Source organism: Capsella rubella, unplaced genomic scaffold, assembly GCF_000375325.1.
Source record: "Capsella rubella cultivar Monte Gargano unplaced genomic scaffold, Caprub1_0 scaffold_6, whole genome shotgun sequence".
Classification (NCBI taxonomy): Eukaryota; Viridiplantae; Streptophyta; class Magnoliopsida; order Brassicales; family Brassicaceae; genus Capsella; species Capsella rubella.
Window position 1 is genome coordinate 5,950,970 of NW_006238918.1, and position 19,610 is coordinate 5,970,579.

Genomic DNA, 19,610 nt, shown 5'->3' on the forward strand with positions numbered 1-19,610 from the left:
CACAAACGAATCATTGAGAAAATATATTTTGTATCTAATCATGTTATCGTTCCTCCAAAACTAGGTAGGTTACTCAAAACGCTGCGGAACATGCCCTTGCTCTTCGTCTTATTACAGACACTGAGAAACGTCGTCGTATTACTTGAAACTGTGAAAATAATATAATAAATGGGTGAATCCTCACCAACCTCCGTGGGTCCCACTGCCACCCACTACTAATCCTCCCCACGTACACCAACTCCTCTTCACGTTTTAATCCTCTTTATTCTAATTATTTATACATTAATCATCTCATTATTCATTTTTAACCCTCCGAATCAATTTCAAAACTACATTTTCAGTTAAGATATTTTCTTCAATTCCTCATAGTTTTTAGTTTATATTATTTTTTTTTTGATCAAACCCGGGAAACTAGTTTTTAGTTTATATAAATCTTTACTTTTAAACAATTGAGCTAAAAATATTGAAAAATATATACCCAAATAAAAAACTTCTTTTAAGAGTAGTTATAATTTTTTCATAAATTATAATATGTAGAAAAAAATTAGGAGGGCATCTGGTAATTTGAATTATTCTATAAAAGATGACAATATTGATTTCAGGTCTTTTTATATAATAAAGTTTCTTACTACTAATACTAGCCACAATTTATTTTGTCTACAATTGTGAGAAATACTGTACAATACAGAAAGAAAACAGGAATACTCAACTTTGTTGGAAAATTGCATCAATTTCAGCAAAAAATACACATAAAGCAAATAGATAAAAAATAATAAAAATACCGAAAATATCCCACCACCAGATCTACACATTTTTTTTTTAATAATAATAATTAAAAACAGAGAGAGAGAGAGGCCAACGATCTATCATTTTAGAGAGAGTGAGTGATTTGGCTATAAATAAAGTCACACAGCCCACTCTTCTTCCTCGCTCTCTCTTTCGCCTTCTCCTCTTAGCCAACCCTTTTCTCTTCCTCCTCTCCGATTCTTCCTCCGCGAGGTACGTCTCCGAGTTTCTTTGTCTTCCCTACGTCTCCCTTATTTATCCTCCCTTCCCCTCTTCTTTGCCTTTTAGTTTCCTGATTCCGCCATCTCTTTCCTTCCTCTTGTTGTTTTTTTTTTGTATTTTTTTGCCGAGATCTAACCGGTGAGTGAGTTCATTGGACTCAGATCTGGCTTTTTCATGTTCTTCGATTTGTAGATCTGGATCTGATTACGATCTATTCTCTTCTTTTTTGAAAATGATTCGTGTTTTTGGTTGTTCTTATTAGTTAGATCTGCTTTGAGTCATCTCGTTTCGTTAAAATGTCGCATGTGAATCTGATCTGATAAAGTTTTCGATCCTACTCTGTGAAGTGTGTGGACTCATGTTTGTTTGTTTAATCTCAATCATTGAAACGACAAAAAAGCTGCATAAACCTTTTCAACACGTGAATTTGTAATTCTAATTTGTTTTGTTGATGCTTTACGGCTTTTCTCGGAGTCTGTTTATTAATCATTTAATAATACCAACAACTTAAAACGTATTTTTATATGATTTTAGAGATTGATTTGTTTTTTTTTTCTTTGTGGTGTGTAAATGCAGTAAAAGAAAATCAAAATGGCTTCACACATTGTTGGATACCCACGTATGGGCCCTAAGAGAGAGCTCAAGTTTGCGTTGGAATCTTTCTGGGATGGCAAGAGCACCGCTGAGGATCTTCAGAAGGTCTCTGCTGATCTCAGGTCTAGCATCTGGAAACAGATGTCTGCGGCCGGGACTAAGTTCATCCCTAGCAACACCTTCGCTCACTACGACCAGGTTCTTGACACCACCGCCATGCTCGGTGCTGTTCCACCAAGATACGGATACACCAGTGGTGAGATCGGCCTTGATGTTTACTTCTCCATGGCCAGAGGTAACGCCTCTGTTCCCGCCATGGAGATGACCAAGTGGTTTGACACCAACTAGTGAGTCTCCACCTGACCGCTGCTCTCTTGTGCTCCCTTTCATTGACATTGTCTTTTTTTGACTAGTGTTGTCTACTAATGTAATAATCCTTTGTTGATCCAGCCATTACATCGTCCCTGAGTTGGGCCCTGAGGTCAACTTCTCTTACGCTTCCCACAAGGCCGTCAATGAGTACAAGGAGGCCAAGGCAGTACGTATCATTCTTTACTATTATCTATTTCGTAGGAGATGACTGTCGGCTAGATGAGTAATTATTAGAGATTAGAGTTCATAGGCTTTGAGGATTAGTGTCTGTGCTTAGATTCATTGAGTGGTGTTTCACTGAGGATCCTGATATGTTCTGAATATACTCAAGTTGCATATTCACTTGATATAAAAGCTGTTAAAAATTCATTTGATTTTTTGATAGTCTTATGTATACCTAAAGTATTTTTTTCTTTTCCTGCTTTTTTATAAGTTCTGATCTGTTATACTTGATTTTTATGCAGCTTGGTGTTGACACCGTCCCTGTACTTGTTGGTCCAGTCTCTTACTTGTTGCTTTCCAAGGCTGCTAAGGGTGTTGACAAGTCCTTTGATCTCCTTTCCCTTCTACCAAAAATCCTCCCTGTCTACAAGTAAGAAATCACTTTTTATTATGGGATCCATATTATTGATTTTATGAATGATCCTCTGACATTACATTGATATGATGACTTTAATTTGTGTACAGGGAAGTGATTTCTGAGCTTAAGGCAGCTGGTGCCACCTGGATTCAGCTTGACGAGCCTGTCCTTGTTATGGATCTTGAGGGCCACAAGCTTCAGGCCTTTACCGGTGCCTACGCTGAGCTTGAATCAACTCTTTCTGGTTTGAATGTTCTTGTGGAGACCTACTTCGCTGATATCCCTGCTGAGGCATACAAGACCCTAACATCGTTGAAGGGTGTGACTGCCTTCGGGTTTGATTTGGTTCGTGGCACCAAGACCCTTGATTTGGTCAAGGCTGGTTTCCCAGAGGGAAAATACCTCTTTGCTGGTGTTGTTGATGGAAGGAACATCTGGGCCAATGACTTTGCTGCGTCTCTAAGCACCTTGCAGGCACTTGAGGGCATTGTTGGTAAAGGTAATATGTTTGTCCAGAATCATTTGCGTTTTACCTGACAATATTGGGAATTACTTGAAACATATAATTGAAATGCATATCTGATATCTTTTTGTATTTATGCAGACAAGCTTGTGGTCTCAACCTCTTGCTCCCTTCTCCACACCGCTGTTGATCTTATCAATGAGACCAAGCTTGATGATGAAATCAAGTCATGGATGGCGTTTGCTGCCCAGAAGGTCATTGAAGTGAATGCATTGGCCAAGGCTTTGGCTGGTCAGAAGGATGAGGTATTATTTGCACCCGCATGCTTCTCTAGCAGTGGACCCTTGAATCATCTGTAGAAATTATTTTGAAAACACTAGAAATCTAATATTTATCTTCTTTCAGGCCCTTTTCTCTGCCAATGCTGCAGCTTTGGCTTCAAGGAGGTCTTCCCCAAGAGTCACCAACGAGGGTGTTCAGAAGGCTGTAAGTTTGATGTCAAACCTACACACTGCTCTCATTCAATGATTTAAAAAAAAAAAAAAATCTTAGATTGATTGAGATTCTTTTATTTCAGGCTGCTGCTTTGAAGGGATCTGACCACCGTCGTGCAACTAATGTTAGTGCTAGACTAGATGCTCAGCAGAAGAAGCTCAACCTCCCAATCCTGCCAACCACAACCATTGGATCTTTCCCACAGACCGTAGAGCTCAGGAGAGTTCGCCGTGAGTACAAGGCAAAGAAGTTAGTCTCCTAAATTCAGTTCTTATTCATATGTGTCACACATCCTTATATTGTTGTTGATGCTAATAGTTTCTCTAATTTTTTGTTTATTAGGGTTTCTGAGGAGGACTACGTTAAGGCCATGAAGGAAGAGATCAAGAAAGTTGTTGACCTCCAAGAGGAACTTGACATCGATGTTCTTGTCCACGGAGAGCCAGAGGTGAGATTCTTCAAAAAAAAATTATGTTATCTTGTAGACCTTACTGTTTCTGATGCGACATGTTTTCACAAATTGTAGAGGAACGATATGGTTGAGTACTTTGGGGAGCAGTTGTCTGGATTTGCCTTCACTGCAAACGGATGGGTACAATCTTATGGATCTCGCTGTGTCAAGCCACCAGTTATCTACGGTGATGTGAGCCGTCCCAAGGCAATGACTGTCTTCTGGTCTGCAATGGCTCAGAGCATGACCTCTCGCCCAATGAAGGGTATGCTTACCGGCCCAGTCACCATTCTTAACTGGTCCTTTGTCAGAAACGATCAGCCCAGGTACATAAAATTACCATAATCTAAAACAAGCATAGCTACCAATTAATAGAGAAGAAAATGGCTAAGACATGCTTGGAAACTTTGTAGGCATGAAACCTGTTACCAGATTGCTTTGGCCATCAAGGACGAAGTCGAGGATCTTGAGAAGGGTGGAATCGGTGTCATTCAGATTGATGAGGCTGCACTTAGAGAAGGACTACCACTCAGGAAATCCGAGCATGCTTTCTACTTGGACTGGGCTGTCCACTCCTTCAGAATCACCAACTGTGGTGTCCAAGACAGCACCCAGGTTTGCTTCACAAAACAACAAACCTAGTCTCTCTCGTGTAGTGTAACGCTTTCATCGTTGCTAATAACTTATGTTTTTGGTGGGTTTTTTTTTTTGCAGATTCACACTCACATGTGCTACTCCCACTTCAATGACATCATACACTCCATCATCGACATGGATGCTGATGTTATCACAATTGAGAACTCCCGATCTGATGAGAAGCTTCTCTCTGTGTTCCGTGAGGGAGTGAAGTACGGTGCAGGAATTGGTCCAGGAGTCTACGACATCCACTCTCCAAGAATACCATCTTCTGAGGAAATCGCAGACAGGGTGAACAAGATGCTTGCTGTCCTAGAGCAGAACATCCTTTGGGTTAACCCCGACTGTGGTCTTAAGACCCGTAAGTACCACGAGGTTAAACCCGCCCTCAAGAACATGGTTGATGCCGCCAAGCTTATCCGTTCCCAGCTCGCCAGTGCCAAGTGAAGAAAAGTTTGATTTGAATGAGGAGAACGTTTTTTTTTTTACTCTATAATGGTTGTGTTTTGTTTGGTTTTAATAACTTTCTTAAAAAGAATATTTTAGACGAAAGTTTAGATATGATGCATATGGTTTTCCTTCTCGTTGAGAGAGAGAGATGAGTATAGCATCCCTTTGGATTTGCTGCAATGTTTGTGATTGTTCTTTTTTTGTCTCCTATATTTCTCTGATGGAATGTCTTTTTTTCTAAAAGGAATAAAGGATTGATGCTTATACAAATATTTTTGCTTTCGTCTTCCTACTTTATACTACACTCTACTGAGTCATGGATCAGAAGAAACAACTAATCTAACCTTAGTTGGAAGCAAACACCCACTTTGATTGCTGCTACGTTTAACGTCACAGTCCACAAATTTTCTCCGTTCACCTGAAGTCAGTCATTTTGGGCGCATGGATATGTTTTACTTTTTATCCAACGCAATCAGTGTAGCCTGCTCTTTAAGTAGGCCAGTTTGTATTTCTATGTGGCTCTTGTTTCAAGATTTTTGTTTCTAAGAGGCAAAATCTTCATTGCCCCCACACACAGAGTGGTGGCTGATGTTCTGTTGCAGTCTCATGGCCCCCCACCATGGTCCACCACTTTGGCTCGTAAGATTTCTTCTGCTTTTGGAGAAAGGCCTTATCGTAGTATTATAATGATTAAAGAAAGAAGCATTCACTGTCACTGAATGATATATAGATTTGCAGCCGAGTACATAAATACATAGCATAATCTTTTGAAGTTTTCAATATTTTTTCTCTTGCTTCTATAGAATTCAACCAGTTTAGTATATAAACTCAATTATTGTAAGAGAACATCAACCTTTCATCTTTTGCCAAAGGTGGTGAATAATATTAAGAAACTTTAATTAACGTAAGCTACACAAAAGTTTCTGTCCAAAGAAAGAGTGTACAAAGTACAGATGCTATGACATCATAATATAAGAGTTTGTACTCTTCAAAATTGCTATGGCCTTTTTATGGCATCAGACTCACATGAGCAATCCTTCTGCGTTGTTAAGAGCTTCTTTGGCTTTCCTGAATTTCCCATTGATTGCCTTGTTGTTTTTCACAACATATTCCTTCACAAAGAATTTGATTCCATCCCGTAGACCTTCATAGTCCGGATTCAAGGCTATGCGAGTGAACAAATTCCAAACTAGGTTCTCGGGGTGCTCAAAGATGGCCTCAAACAGCATTCGAAAGTGCATGATTCTTTTTGGAGTTAACTCCGCTGGATTTGCCAAGTCCACCGATTTGAGAACCGCAAGAGAAAGATTGAAGGATACAATAATCTCTGTCACGAATTTCGCCAGATGCATCGATCTCTGGAGTGACATTGACTCTAGTTCTTTGAAATGGTCCCAAATACAATACTGCAGGAGAATTGTGATCAAGGTATAAGCACTAGATGAGTAGAGAAAACCAAATCGTAACATAGTCCACTTTAGCTATTGAATAAGATAGTAGAAAAGTACCTGTAATGTAAACTTATGATTCTTGTCATGCTCGCACAACTTTGAAGCAAGAACTGTGTAGTACTTGTTAAATACTTTCTCCTGTAAACAGCATTCAACTAGAACCCTCATGATCTCTCTGTCCTGCTTTCCTGGCAGATCCAATCTAAGAAGTTTCTCAAATGCATCTATGTAGTCTTCACTACTCATGATCACACAAAATATAGCTTTTCTGGAATCCGTATTCATCCTCTGTGCCTCAGCTAGCTTTAACATCTTCTGGGCCTCAACAACCTCTGCATCCATTGTTTCTGCTACATCTTCAACGGAGTTAGTCTTAACCACCAAATCGCCAGATAACCACCACTGACCCTTCTTCTCAGGGTCAAGCAGCTTGCTCCATGTTAGCCCTCTTAATAATACTTCCTCCACTCTCAACTGTGCAAATTATAAGAAAATGCTAACAAGCTAAGAGCATTTTATGTAAACTTATTCATCCAAAAGCGACAGTAAAGCAGAAGCATACATATTTATGATTGTCATGATGGTATCCATAAAATATCATTTGGAGGAAAAGAGAGCTGAAACAATACCTTCTGAAGCCACTTCTTTACCCTCGTGTTCTGGACGGAATCCTCTTTGGTTCTCAACTTGTTGTTCTTTATTGCAGAAATGGTTTCAAGCATCTTTTCCATCTGTAAATTCATTGTAAGAAATGACTTCTGAAAATCATAGTAGAACGTTTTCTGGAAGAAAACAATCTTTCATAGAATCCATACCATCATGCTTTTCATCTGTGTCTGGCCTTCCAAGGAAGTTTTTATTTCATTTGCCTTGTTCTGGATGCTGATGATGAATTTTTTCATAGCCAGAGGATCATCGCTTCTTATTTTCATTCCACAGCCTAGTCAAGAGTATAATCAAGAACAAAAGGAGGGAACATAAGCATCTCAAAACACCAAAAGCTGTCATTAAAAACTAATAATAATAGTAATAATAGTAATAAAACTTACAATCTAAAACAGTTGTGATAATGGAAGCATCAACTTTAGTCAGCCGTTTCCCCAGTGTCATTAAGAAATCAAAGATAAGATCACTGCAGAACAAATAAAGAGAGACAATGAGAGTACTAGAGATTGCATTGGGTGCTTGGGTAAAAATATATTTAACATATCTGTCAAAAAAAATATAAACCCATAATATACGACAAACACTCATCAAGATTCTGACTAACATGTGTGTTTAGATAATAACAACCTGATAAGTAAACAGCATTCTTCATTCAGTTCTAGATAAATCAAAACTGTGAAGTTGATATAATGTGGAAGAAAATTTTACCTGGAACAAACTCCCAACATACAAAGATAAGAAAGTAAGAGAGAAATTCCATTCAAAGAGAGACTGTCTTCTTTCTGATATTCATCCTGAAAATTAAATTTAAGGATTTGTCGGTAAAACAATATTTCAAGAAAGATGGTGGAAAGGAATATAATTATGGAAAATTAAATCTTGAGGACATGACTGGATATTACTGAGAATTTAACTAATAATTCATATAGAAAAAACTCAGGAACGTACCTCGAAAGATTTAGCAAGTGATGCAATAAGCTTGGCACTAAAATCCATTCCAACTAGACACGCCATGCCAGCTATAAAGGAAGCAAATACAGAGTACCTTAACAAGGAAAAAAAAATTGTTCAGACATATATCGAGTAATATGGCATCAATGTAATCAAGCAGTTGCACACATGATTATAGGGCTAGCGGAAACTCAGAAAGTTGTACAAATCTTAACTGTTCATTGCCTCTGGCATAAGTTGTCAAAACCTCTTCACAAAAAATCTGAGAGGACACACTTCTCGCAACAGTCTGCATTAGCAAGAATTTAGAGGGATTAATACAGAGCGAAGCAAAAATAACATATAAGCACCAAAAAAAAAAGGAGTTGAAGCACCACTTAATCAAGGAAGATTATGATGATCATAAAATATCAACCATGCAACTACTGGAGGAAAAACTGCGAAGGATATTAAGCTTACACGATAGATTGTGGCAAGTTCTGCTGTTATTGTTTCTACATTGGATTCGGCCATTTTATTAAGAAGACCTGTAACACAAACCAAGTACATCAAACAAAGATTACAGCTTTACAAACACAAAGGATAAACAACTTTTCTTAGCTATACCTTTTATCCGTGTACGCATCTTAGTGTGTTCTTCAGATTCACTTTTAGCCTGAGATCTCAAATGAGGAGCAACATACTTACTGCTGCTCTCTGGCTTATACTCATGCAACTGAGGTTCTACGTTCTCCAAGCTTGACGGTGTAATAGTCTCTGACTCACCATCATCTGTGATTTCCAAGGGATCACTGTCTAGTTCTTCATCAATTGACTTCTTCTTCTTCTTCTTAAGTTGTTTCCGGTCTCTTTTTCTTGGAGGCTCTTCTTCGCTTTCCTCATCAAGAAAATCAGTTTCTTCATGCTCCAGAACTTCAGTTTCTTGCATATCATCAACAACCTCATTGTTTTGGTTTTCTTCAGATCTCTTTTTCTTACGTTTTTTACGAGAATCCCCAAGTTCAGATCCCATCGAATCAAGTACAGATGGAAGTCCATCGAACAAATCATTCATCCCATCATCCAAGCCCCTTAGTTTACCTTTCTTTACCTTGAGCTTCTTTGCAAGCCTCCTCTCAAGTTCAGCATCCTGGTCAGCAGATATCACAGCTGGTGTATCCATTTCAAGAAACTCTTCAAATTTCGTCTTCTTCTTTGGTCTATTCAGATCTTTCATTCTCTGTAATTTTTGCATCTTCTTCTCCTTTGCTTTAACTCTAACCTCTTCTTTATTATGTATAAAAGGCTTTCCATCATCTTTGTTACCACTAGGACTGCTCAATTCCATATGTTCAGTCTCACTATCACTAATCTGGTGAAAATCTTCAGACTTGATCACGTCACCAGTGTTCTGAACTGATGATGATACTCGATTCTCCTTTTGCGACTTCTGAAATCCAGCAAACCAACATTATCCATCAACAAACCATTAAACAGGAAACTAAACAGTAGTTATAAAACAAAGATTGCCTCATACCTGACGCTGAAGCCAAGATTCATGTTTTTTCTGATTCTTCTGCAAGCGAGCCTCTTTTCGTTTTTCATGACGTGAGCCCCCTGCCGAGCATCAAAACCAAATAAAAGGAGATTCTTTAAAATCCTAGCTCCAACTGACAAATAGCTAAAAGCATCACTAAGACAAACATATCAGCTTACCCATGTTAGCTGCCCCAACTGATTCTGCAACCACCAAAATAAGAGAGAACAAAAAATCAGAATTATTGCTTTCTGCTAAAACATAGATATGCGATAACACAAAGATAAGTTGACAATTTAACCCTTCTGGGTAACATGATTTCAACCGAAAGCATTGTAGTAAAACTAATCATCCAGAGCAATTTAAGCCGAACAATGAAACCTGACCGACAATGTAAAAGGCAGAATGTATAATTGCTCAAATCAAAAGACGTGACTAATTTGAAAACGCCAATTAGAAATCGAAACGATGATCAGCAGACCAATTTAGAATGAGCCTAAAAACCACATAGAGAAACTCGAGTTAAAAATTCAAAAGAGGAAGATGGAGCAATACTTGATACACGTGAGGGAACTCTTTGCAAATCGTGTTTCGTGTTCGCTCTAGCTCAATGTTGATGATTAAAGGGAGTAGGAAACGAGAGCTGAAAGGAGTGACTTACTTTTAGGTTCGACGAAAAGGAAATTGCAGAAAATTAGGGTTTAGGGTTTTGTTGTTATTGAATTTTAAAAAATTAGAACGGAGATGGAGAAGTTATTGGGCCCTAAATACCCATATTTCAATGTTGGAAACCAAACACAAGATTTGTTTTATTGGGTTTGTGTGTCCACAAGTTATTAACCTTTTGTTATGCGGCCAACGGAATAACAAAGTCTCCATCGGACTAGGACAGAACAAGAAAAAACAGAGGAATTAAACAAACACAAAAGAAAATGTCGGAACTGAAGAAAACCCAACAAGGTGCAAGCTAGTAATCAAAGAGAGTAAAGATGCAATGCATCATAGATAGAATAAACTGGTAAAACACACTTTCTATCGACTTATTAAAAGACACCAAGAACAAAGAGTCCTCACGTCGACTTTGAAGTAAGTGGAACCCCGACAGCGATCCTCACACCGACTGCAAATAGGTCGAGTGCTACTCTTATTTCCAAAAACTTCCACTACGTCTGGGAAATTACATTTGAAAGTAGAACGAGGCTTCAGGTAAACGTAGAATCCGAATAAGCAATTCCGATGCAACATTTGTTGCACGTGTAAAACCATTCTGCGGGATTCACTTCCTTTTCGCATTCTTCACACCAATACTTGCCGTCCGTGTCTTCTCCATAGCAAAGAGTGAGAGGATGTTCATCGAATTTATAGTGTAACTCATTTGGAATCGTAACGCATTCGTAACAAATGGAAAACTCGCAGAGAGCACTACATTGTAGACGATTCTTGGTAAGCCCTCTCTTACAACCATTGCAGCGAAAAGGCTCATAGTCGTAATTGAATGGAGCGATGAATAGAGGATGTTCATGGACTTTGTTGATGCTATACTCAGGAATTAAGAAGCAGCAAACATCTATCTTGAACCAATTAATCTGGCAATCTTTTTTAGTGCACCTATACCTGAAACCACTGGATATTCGAGAACATGCTGAACACTGCAGTTGACGGTCTTTGGGTAGGGGAGATGGGTCGAGGATAATAGAATGATTGTGTAATGCATGATCCACTTTCTTTGGTAGAGCAGCACACACAACGTGGAGAAAGAATTCACATTGCACACAGTTGTAGAAATCATGCATGTGGATAGGAAGGACACACGCCTCGCATTGCTTCCTTGCGTCTCGTGCACTATCATACTTCTCGAGCTTTAGATGATGTCCATGACTAAAATGTTCTATCAAACCATCACCTACCTTCTTGAATGATGAAATATCTTCAGTGTCACCGGTTTCTTCTGGTTCCCATTCGAGTTCTTTTCCGTCCCATGTCATCACATGTGTTGCACATTTCGTGTGAAGTACGTAAGAGCAACCCTCGTCTTTACAAGAATATTGACCGTATTTAATGTCGACGCTCTTGTAACAGACCCGACATAATGACTTTGGGGGTGGAAGGTAAGGAGAATAAGAGAGACGATGAGGATGACGCGTGATCTTTATGACGCGTGGTGAATCAACACAATGTTGATGGACCATATAATTACACTGGAAACAAGCATAACTTGCTTCAGACGCATTGACCAATCCACACGCATCACAAGGAACTAAGAGTGGACGGGGGAAAAGGGCGAGTGAATAGTGATGGCCTTTTGGGTTTTCAATAGTAAGAGGTGGTTTGCTTTGTGTGCACATGGTATCCAAACAAAAGTTACAGACAGAACACCGATAGAAAACTGTCATTCTTGGATGTGAACTTGGTGTTGGTATGTAATTCCCACACCAAGTACAGTTATCAAATATGTTACCCCATCGAGACTTACCAGGAGTACCCGATGTGCTGGAGTCGGAGTTGAGCGCAGGAGCTTCACAAGGGCCTAGGTCGCTTATATTGCTACCGTCTGTGACACTTTCATGCTTTCCATAGGTTAAAAAAAGAGGGTGTTGGAGGTGAAAAGGATGTAATATTTTTCTTGGAATTTTTACACATTCCTCATGGAAATCCACTTGGCAGATGGTGCAGTGGTAATGGAAACCCCGAGAAGAAGTGGATACTTGTTTCCCCCATGTAAAGCAATTAGACTTATTAGAGTTTTTGCTGGGTTTAGGGGAAAGGGTGTGAGGAAGAGTCGGATGAGCCAAACGACATCCTTTTGTATATAATAATACTAGAAGTAGACCCGCGCGATGCGCGAGATAAATTTGATATCATATTTATAATATTTATAATATATTTTTTGGAAATCAATTTGAATGAAGCAATTAAGCAATTCTCTTCATTTTATGCACTATCTCATAGAATATTTTTTGTATTATGTTTTATGATTATTTTGTATTATGCAGATTGCTATCTACTGCATAAATTATTTAAAATTCATTATAAATATTTTTTTTTTACATAATAATTTACCATAGCCGCTTTGCTCTCTACCACGATTTCCGAGAAAAAATAATATATCTCAATTTAAATGAAAATTAAAATAATGTAACAATAACATCTTGGAAATTTATTTATAGTACAATAATGAAAACAATAAAAAAACAAAATTTTAGTGAAGAAATGGAAAATATTAAAATTTGAAAGAAGATATATTATGTTAGTACCATGTAAGTTCTCTAATTTATCTACCAAAGTGTTGATTTCTTTGTATGTTCAAATACAAAAATAGTGGTCAATGTAAAGTTCATCTATTGTACTATGATCGTATAAACTTTTAAAAACCTTTTAAAAACCTTAAAAACCCTTTTAAAAACATTTTAAAAACCTTATAAAACTTATAAAAACAATTTAAAACCATTTAAAACTTTTCAAAATATTTGTATCGAATCTCTCAGTAGTAGTTATTATATAGAAGTACCTATAAACTATATAAAATTTTATAATTTTTAATATTTAAACAGAGGTATTTTTGAAAATGGATAGATGGATAGAAAATAGAGATGAAGTTTCAAAAAACAAAAATTATAATAACATAAGATGTATACCATATAGTCTCTATTTTTTTATTTTTACAATTGAGCTTTTGTAAAAGAATATTTTAATTATTTTCTAAAACTCATACAAAAAAAAAAACACAAAGCTTATTTTTTTATACAATAATTGAGATAGAGAATTAGAGGATGCGAGAATGAGTGAATGGTAACTGAGAAAATGAGAATATATAGGAAGAGAAGTGAATGGAGTTACAATTTCACAAAAAAAGATTATGGGAATTAATTATAATTTATTGTGGGCTGAAAAATTCAATGTAAAATATAGTTAATGCAAATTTATATATTTCAGTTTTTATATTAAAGTGTGATTTTAATGTTTATGAATAAATGTGTTTTGTGGTTTAATTGTTTTTTCAGTTTTATATTAAATTGTGAAATATATATATATATATATATATATATGATAATACATAATATTTTTTTTAAGTTACATGCCAAGTGAACCAATAAGAAGAGAGTGAAACTTTATTTATATATATGATTTCTGAATAATATGATATCTATTCTTTGATTAAATTTGATGAATTATATTCTATTAGACTGTGTTTCCTCTCTCAACTGTTTAATAATAGTAAATTAAATAATTTTTTTTTCTAAATTAAATAATAGTAAATTAAATAATAGAATATTTTTTGGTTAAATAGTTACTTTATCTAAATATTTTAGACGTACTAATTTATTATACTGAAAAACAATCAAACTTTCTCTAATTTCATTATTTACCATAGATTTCACCATGCTAAAGTAAAAAAAAAGTATCTTTTATCTATTATAAACTTAGTTTTCAAAAATTATGAAACTATGTTATAAATAATTTATTACCTATATTAGTAACTTTAGGAAAAATACTTTAAAAGGAGGAGGAAGTTTTTATGTGATTTTTGAACTTTAAATCTTAAGGAAAAAAACTCATACCAATTTTCTTTGAATACAAAGAAAAAAAATTTAACTGCTTCATTTTATGTTTAGCTTATATGATATTTAATTTTAAATTGAAACTAAAATTAGGGAAAATATTTTTTTGCAACAATGACACTTTTTTAAAAAACAAACAATACATATCTTATAACTTACAAACACAATATCACAAATACATAATTTAAAAATGTTAATTAGAAATTAATAAAAGTGACACATGTCAGGAATATAGAGCGCCAAATGTCGCTTTGTGAGGCAAAGTTAGAAGAAACCTTGTCTTATTATATAAGATAAAGCAGCAGGATGTAGTTGCCTAGTCTCTTCCATTTCTGCTTTGGCCTTTGGGTTGGGTTTGATGGATGTTTCTGCAAATTGACGACCACTCTATATATATAAATACTACCAGAATTAGTCAAGCATACAAAGGCGCACTCTGGAATCTGCCAAGGAAATCAGACCAATCTTTGCCACATGACTGAAGATAGAGCAGGATGCAGAGAGTTTCCAAGTGTGAAAGAACTCAAAATATACTTTCATATCAAGGTCTCAGGAAAGCTTGTTACTGTCAGATTAGAGCTGCGAGGGAAGATCATGAGGACATTTCAACACGGATTCCTGTAATTCTCGGTCCAAAGGGACCAGAAGATCTCAATTGGTAAGGACCAATAGTGGCTAAGGAGTTCAAACCAAGGCGAGCACTTAGAAACGCATCATACATGCATAAATGGTGTGACAACATCACAAAGGTTCACAATCCGTTTCTAAAACCAGCTCCTGAAGTTGACAAAATTTACCTCTATATTAGGACAAAAGACTTCGTTCTTCTTATAACTTTTGTCACTTTCCCTCACAACCACGTACATTAAATAACCATCCACACATCTACTAATTCATTCAAGGTTGTTAAGGAACCAAATTAGAGTCACACACAACATTAATATTAAAATACACACACACACACACACAAAGCATCATGTTGGTCTCTTCAAATTTTGGCCCATCTTTCTCAGTTGCTGATTCTCAGATTCTTTTTCTTCCTCTCTAGTCCGTTTGCAATACTTGGCCGCTCTCTTTTATTGCTGTTGTTGTTGCCTTCATCTTCCTCCTCGAGCGGTAGAGTCGATAACAAAGGGTGAGCCATTGAATCATATTTGCAGGAACAAGGTTCCAAGAGTTGTACACCACATCCCAATATATTGGAGGATATGCTGTCCGGATATAATATACTCCCCAAGCACCTGAAATCAAAAAGTATCTCCCTCTCGGGGATGTTGTCTTCCTCTAGCGTGTAATAAGAGTTGAGTATAAACAGATGGTTCTCCAGAAGCCGATCTTCTGTTTCATCCACGTGTATCGTTGGCCATTTATACAGAGTAGTGGAATGTTTTCCTTTTACGCGACATGATATTTGGAAACGACGAAAAGGCACATCACTGAGCTCTTCTCCCGGGGGGAGAACGACACAAACCTTGAATCTCAAGGATCCATACAAATTCCTCTCGTCTACATGGATAATTAGAGAACTTCCTCTAGCTTGGTGAGTAAAGTAGTCGGGCACTTCACTACCAGGTAGGAGTGCGTACCCGCAAGCCCATTCCTCGATGACTAGTTCACGTGCTTCTTGATTCAATTTTGAGCAGTTGATGAGCTGAAGAATGAGCTTTGGATCATGAGATGAGCGAGAAGACTTGCATAATCTTTCAAGAGACGCACAATTATCTGCGTGCAGTTCCGACAGTGAGCCAGGAAGCTCTGGCAATGACACAAGCTTTCTGCAGTCTCTAAGGGAAAGGGATTGCACCTGCTGTACGACGGTATCTGGAATACTGACAAAGTCATTTTCAGACATAGACAAGATTAATGTGAAATCCTGGGGTTTCTCCGATGTATCAACTGGCAAACTGTTCTCGCCAATGTTGATCAATGTTAACTCCAAGTCATCCCATGTACAAAAGCTCTGGAAAATTTCTGCAGGGAATTTTCTTACATTGTAGCAGCCTTCAAAATTAAGTGATTTGAGTTGTTCCAACTCACAAATGTTTGGTGATATCTCTCGCAGCTCCGTGCAGAATGCCATCGTTAATTTTCTGAGCCCATAAAGATCCGAGATCCATGGAGGAACTTCTTTAATTCCTGTAGCTACCAGATCTAAGACGGAGACAGTACTAGGAACAAGTGGGAATTCTGTTATGCTTCCACAACCAGTCATTTGCAATGTGTGAAGACAATTCCAGTCCTCAATTGATGGAGGCACTGCCGGTATCGGGTTATAGGACACATTGAGATTTTCAATTGTACTAGAAATCTCTGGAAAATTTATAAATTTCAAACAGCAGCCAACATTGAGGATTTTTAGAGAGTCCAACGAGTAGTTTGCTGGAAGAGGCTCTAACTTCTTGCAAGAGTGAAGATCTAAGAAACTCAACTTACGTAGTTTCCAGATAGAGTCAGGAAGCTTGAGCAAACTTCTGCAACACTGCAAATTTATATGCTCCAAATTTATTGCCTTTGAAAGGTCAGGAAGTTCTTCGAGGCTAGTAGAATAACTTAAATCAATCTTTTTGAGACTTTCAGGCATCTGAAAGCAAATCCATGGAGCATAATGTCAGAATTGTTTACAAAATCATTATGCATGTGAAATTTGTCAAAGAACTTACTGAGACTCTGTCCCAGAGCTTCTTCAGTTTGCTTCTTGTCATGTTGATCTCAACGAGACATTCTGGACGAAACTCATTTGACATCTGTTTCATAGGGCATGCTTCCCAGTGAAGTAACTTAAGTTTACGAGGTAGGGGCAAGCAATCCAAACCTTCGCGTAAATGCAGTCTCTCCTTATCGAAAAGTTGTTTATAAAATCTTAGAAAATGGAGGTTTTTCATTTCGGTGAAGACTCTCTCACTCAAGAACAACTCGCTTATTTCAGACATGTTGAACGATATGCCCAAAACACTTCCTGTACCCTGAGAACAATATATCAGGATATGAATTATACAGTTTGGCCTTCTTGAATCATACTCAGAAAGCAATACGAAACTACATATATATACTTACAGTTTCATCAGCAAGAACGTCATAGATCTCCTGAGCATCGATAAGGAATTGACGTTTCCCAGGCTCATGAGCAGATTGTCTACGTACTAATTCTCTTCCCATTTGTCGCAGTAAACGGTGCATCATGATACGTCTGTCACTTGATGTATAAATAAGAGCTCTTTCGACAAGGACACCAAGTTGATATTTAATGTCAAGAATGCTGTTTTCAAGAAGCTGTATCACCCGATCCTCTCCTTCACCATCAAATAAGCATGCGATATGGAGAAATGTAGTTTTATACTTGTCACCATTACTTAAGCTATCGTAGCCGACTCTTAATATCTTCTCAATGTCACCATGAATACTGGCTCTTAGGCTAGGTAGTTCATGTGCCCACTCAATTTTGCTTTTGCCTCGCAATGATGAGCCTAAGACACAGAGTCCTAATGGAAGATGATTAGTGACTTTTGTAACTTCAACTGCAAGCTCCATGAATCCTTCCGGAGGGGACTTTTGTTTGAAGGCAGATTGAGAAAAAATTTGTAGAGCTTCACACGCAGATGGAAAATTTACCTCATAAAAATGGATGATACCATGTCTCTTAAAAAGGTCTTTGTCCTCAGTGGTCACGATAATTCTACTTCCACCACCAAACCATCGTGGTTCATTTGCTAAAGCTTCTAGTTGCTCTAGTTTATCAACATCATCAAGAACGATAAATACTTTCTGGGAGTTTAGCCTCTCCTCAGCCACACCTAAATGATGTATCCTCAAATCCTTCAGGTTGAAAATTTCAGAAAGAAAATGTTCTTGTTTCTGCAACTTCGAGCTGTAGCTGTCAAGCTCATTTCTGCTATAGCTTCCCTTGACATTCTCCATAAAAACACGAAGCTGAAATTCGCTGGAAACTCGATCGTATAATGCTCTAGCAATTGTTGTTTTACCAATCCCTGCAGGGCCCCAAATCCCTACAACCCTCACCTCATTGGATTCCATACATAACAAAGATATTATCTTTGCTATATGAGGTTCCATTCCAACTAAATGAACGAAATCCCTTGAAGGTGTGAAGTTCAACTTGTTAGTAATAATTGTAGCAATTTCTAACACCATAGCAGCTTCGTTGTCACTGACAGGAGAAAATTAATTCATTTATCAAACTCTGGACAAGAATTTTGATACACATACAGGGAAATGAATTAGCAGTATCGACATGAAAGCTTTAACTTTTAACCTTAGATGTTAGAACAACTATGTCCTTTCTTGTATAATTTCGGGATGCACACACGGATATAAGCAGTATCATCTATGAACAGATAACTGTAGATGAAACATTAGTGGAGAGAACTAACCATTTTTGTGAATGCACGCCGGCTTTGTTGGCAGCATCAGTCAAAGCTTGCCTCCATTTCTGCTTCTGCTCCTCTGTTTTCCTTTTCACCTCACAAGTTCTCTCGAAAGCGTTCCCAAAATCTCCACTCTGATTTCTTATATCAGATGGATTTATTTCGTAGAAAATTGGCATCACCATTAGACCTGTAAGAATATTGCATTTCATAATCTCCAACAACTCATCTAAGCACCAACTTGAAGAAGCGTAGTTCTTCGTGAAGATGATGATGCCAATCCTTGAAGCTCTGATAGCTTGTACAAGCTCAGGGCTGATGGACTCCGTCTTTGTAATTTGATCATCTACGAAACTGTTGATTCCCTTGCGCTTAAATTCAACAAGCAAGTGGCTGAGAAATTTTGGACGGACGTCTTCACCCCTGAAGCTTGGGAAAACGTCGTACCTCCGTCGGCAAGGGGCCAATAGAGAAGAAGATGAAGAGGCAGACATGATGGAAGATGAAAGCTAAGCACAAGGCCCAGCCAATCTAACCAAAGTCTCGCTTCTTTCAACTAAGATCAGAAAAGAAAAAAGCTTTGTAAGAGGATATAATTGTGAGCCAATCTTTGTTTCTTTTTTGATCTCTAGCATAATCTGCCAGGAGAACCCATAAAACTCATCTTCTTATTATAAAAACTGAGTGAATAATCTTGTTTAAAGTCAGGCCGTTCATCTGGTCTATCTGAATGATTACACCAAGTTTCTTAAAGGTATCAGAAAACTTCTAAAAAGTCAAAGCTCTGATGAAACGTGAAGGCAATCATAAAAAGACTCGATCTTACTCAGGCAAATGAAATGTAAAGATTAATTACAAAGGATATGGTTGTTTAAACAAAAATTATTCGATAAAGATGTCATCAGCCAAGAAGGTTAGTTTAACAAGTTCAGAGAACTGGTCAGAATAATACAAATCCATAGTTATGTGTTGATACAATCTAAATGGGATTTTAACAAACCTTCAATGGTCAAAAATACAATAAATTCTAAATCTA

The 19,610-nt window shown here is 37.3% G+C and overlaps 4 protein-coding genes across 4 annotated transcripts; 1 reads left to right on the forward strand and 3 right to left on the reverse strand.

Annotated features, from left to right (window-relative positions):
* The first annotated feature begins 915 nt into the window (after positions 1 to 915).
* Positions 916 to 5,255, forward strand: LOC17881707 (5-methyltetrahydropteroyltriglutamate--homocysteine methyltransferase 1). Its single transcript, XM_006286389.2, has 12 exons — positions 916 to 999; positions 1,585 to 1,949; positions 2,053 to 2,140; positions 2,439 to 2,566; positions 2,662 to 3,053; positions 3,159 to 3,322; positions 3,423 to 3,503; positions 3,595 to 3,761; positions 3,855 to 3,960; positions 4,039 to 4,289; positions 4,377 to 4,578; positions 4,678 to 5,255. Exons 2-12 carry the CDS (start codon positions 1,600 to 1,602, stop codon positions 5,044 to 5,046), a joined length of 2,298 nt encoding a protein of 765 aa, XP_006286451.1. The 5' UTR covers positions 916 to 999; positions 1,585 to 1,599; the 3' UTR covers positions 5,047 to 5,255.
* Positions 5,256 to 5,916: 661 nt separating this feature from the next.
* Positions 5,917 to 10,236, reverse strand: LOC17881659 (nucleolar MIF4G domain-containing protein 1). The gene is made up of 13 exons (XM_006287036.2): positions 10,189 to 10,236; positions 9,813 to 9,836; positions 9,634 to 9,713; positions 8,724 to 9,546; positions 8,577 to 8,644; positions 8,333 to 8,406; positions 8,115 to 8,211; positions 7,875 to 7,960; positions 7,550 to 7,632; positions 7,316 to 7,440; positions 7,130 to 7,231; positions 6,558 to 6,974; positions 5,917 to 6,455 (listed from the first exon to the last, which is right to left on the reverse strand). Exons 2-13 carry the CDS (start codon positions 9,814 to 9,816, stop codon positions 6,072 to 6,074), a joined length of 2,343 nt encoding a protein of 780 aa, XP_006287098.2. The 5' UTR covers positions 9,817 to 9,836; positions 10,189 to 10,236; the 3' UTR covers positions 5,917 to 6,071.
* Positions 10,237 to 10,590: 354 nt separating this feature from the next.
* Positions 10,591 to 14,522, reverse strand: LOC17882617. The gene is given in 3 exon segments (XM_023779941.1): positions 10,591 to 10,871; positions 10,874 to 12,451; positions 14,468 to 14,522. Coding segments are annotated over 3 exon segments (1,839 nt in total). The 3' UTR covers positions 10,591 to 10,665.
* A 679-nt stretch (positions 14,523 to 15,201) lies between these two features.
* Positions 15,202 to 19,068, reverse strand: LOC111829904 (disease resistance-like protein DSC2). The gene is made up of 4 exons (XM_023779942.1): positions 18,581 to 19,068; positions 17,247 to 18,357; positions 16,853 to 17,155; positions 15,202 to 16,773 (listed from the first exon to the last, which is right to left on the reverse strand). Exons 1-4 carry the CDS (start codon positions 19,066 to 19,068, stop codon positions 15,202 to 15,204), a joined length of 3,474 nt encoding a protein of 1,157 aa, XP_023635710.1.
* Between the last annotated feature and the right edge of the window lie 542 nt (positions 19,069 to 19,610).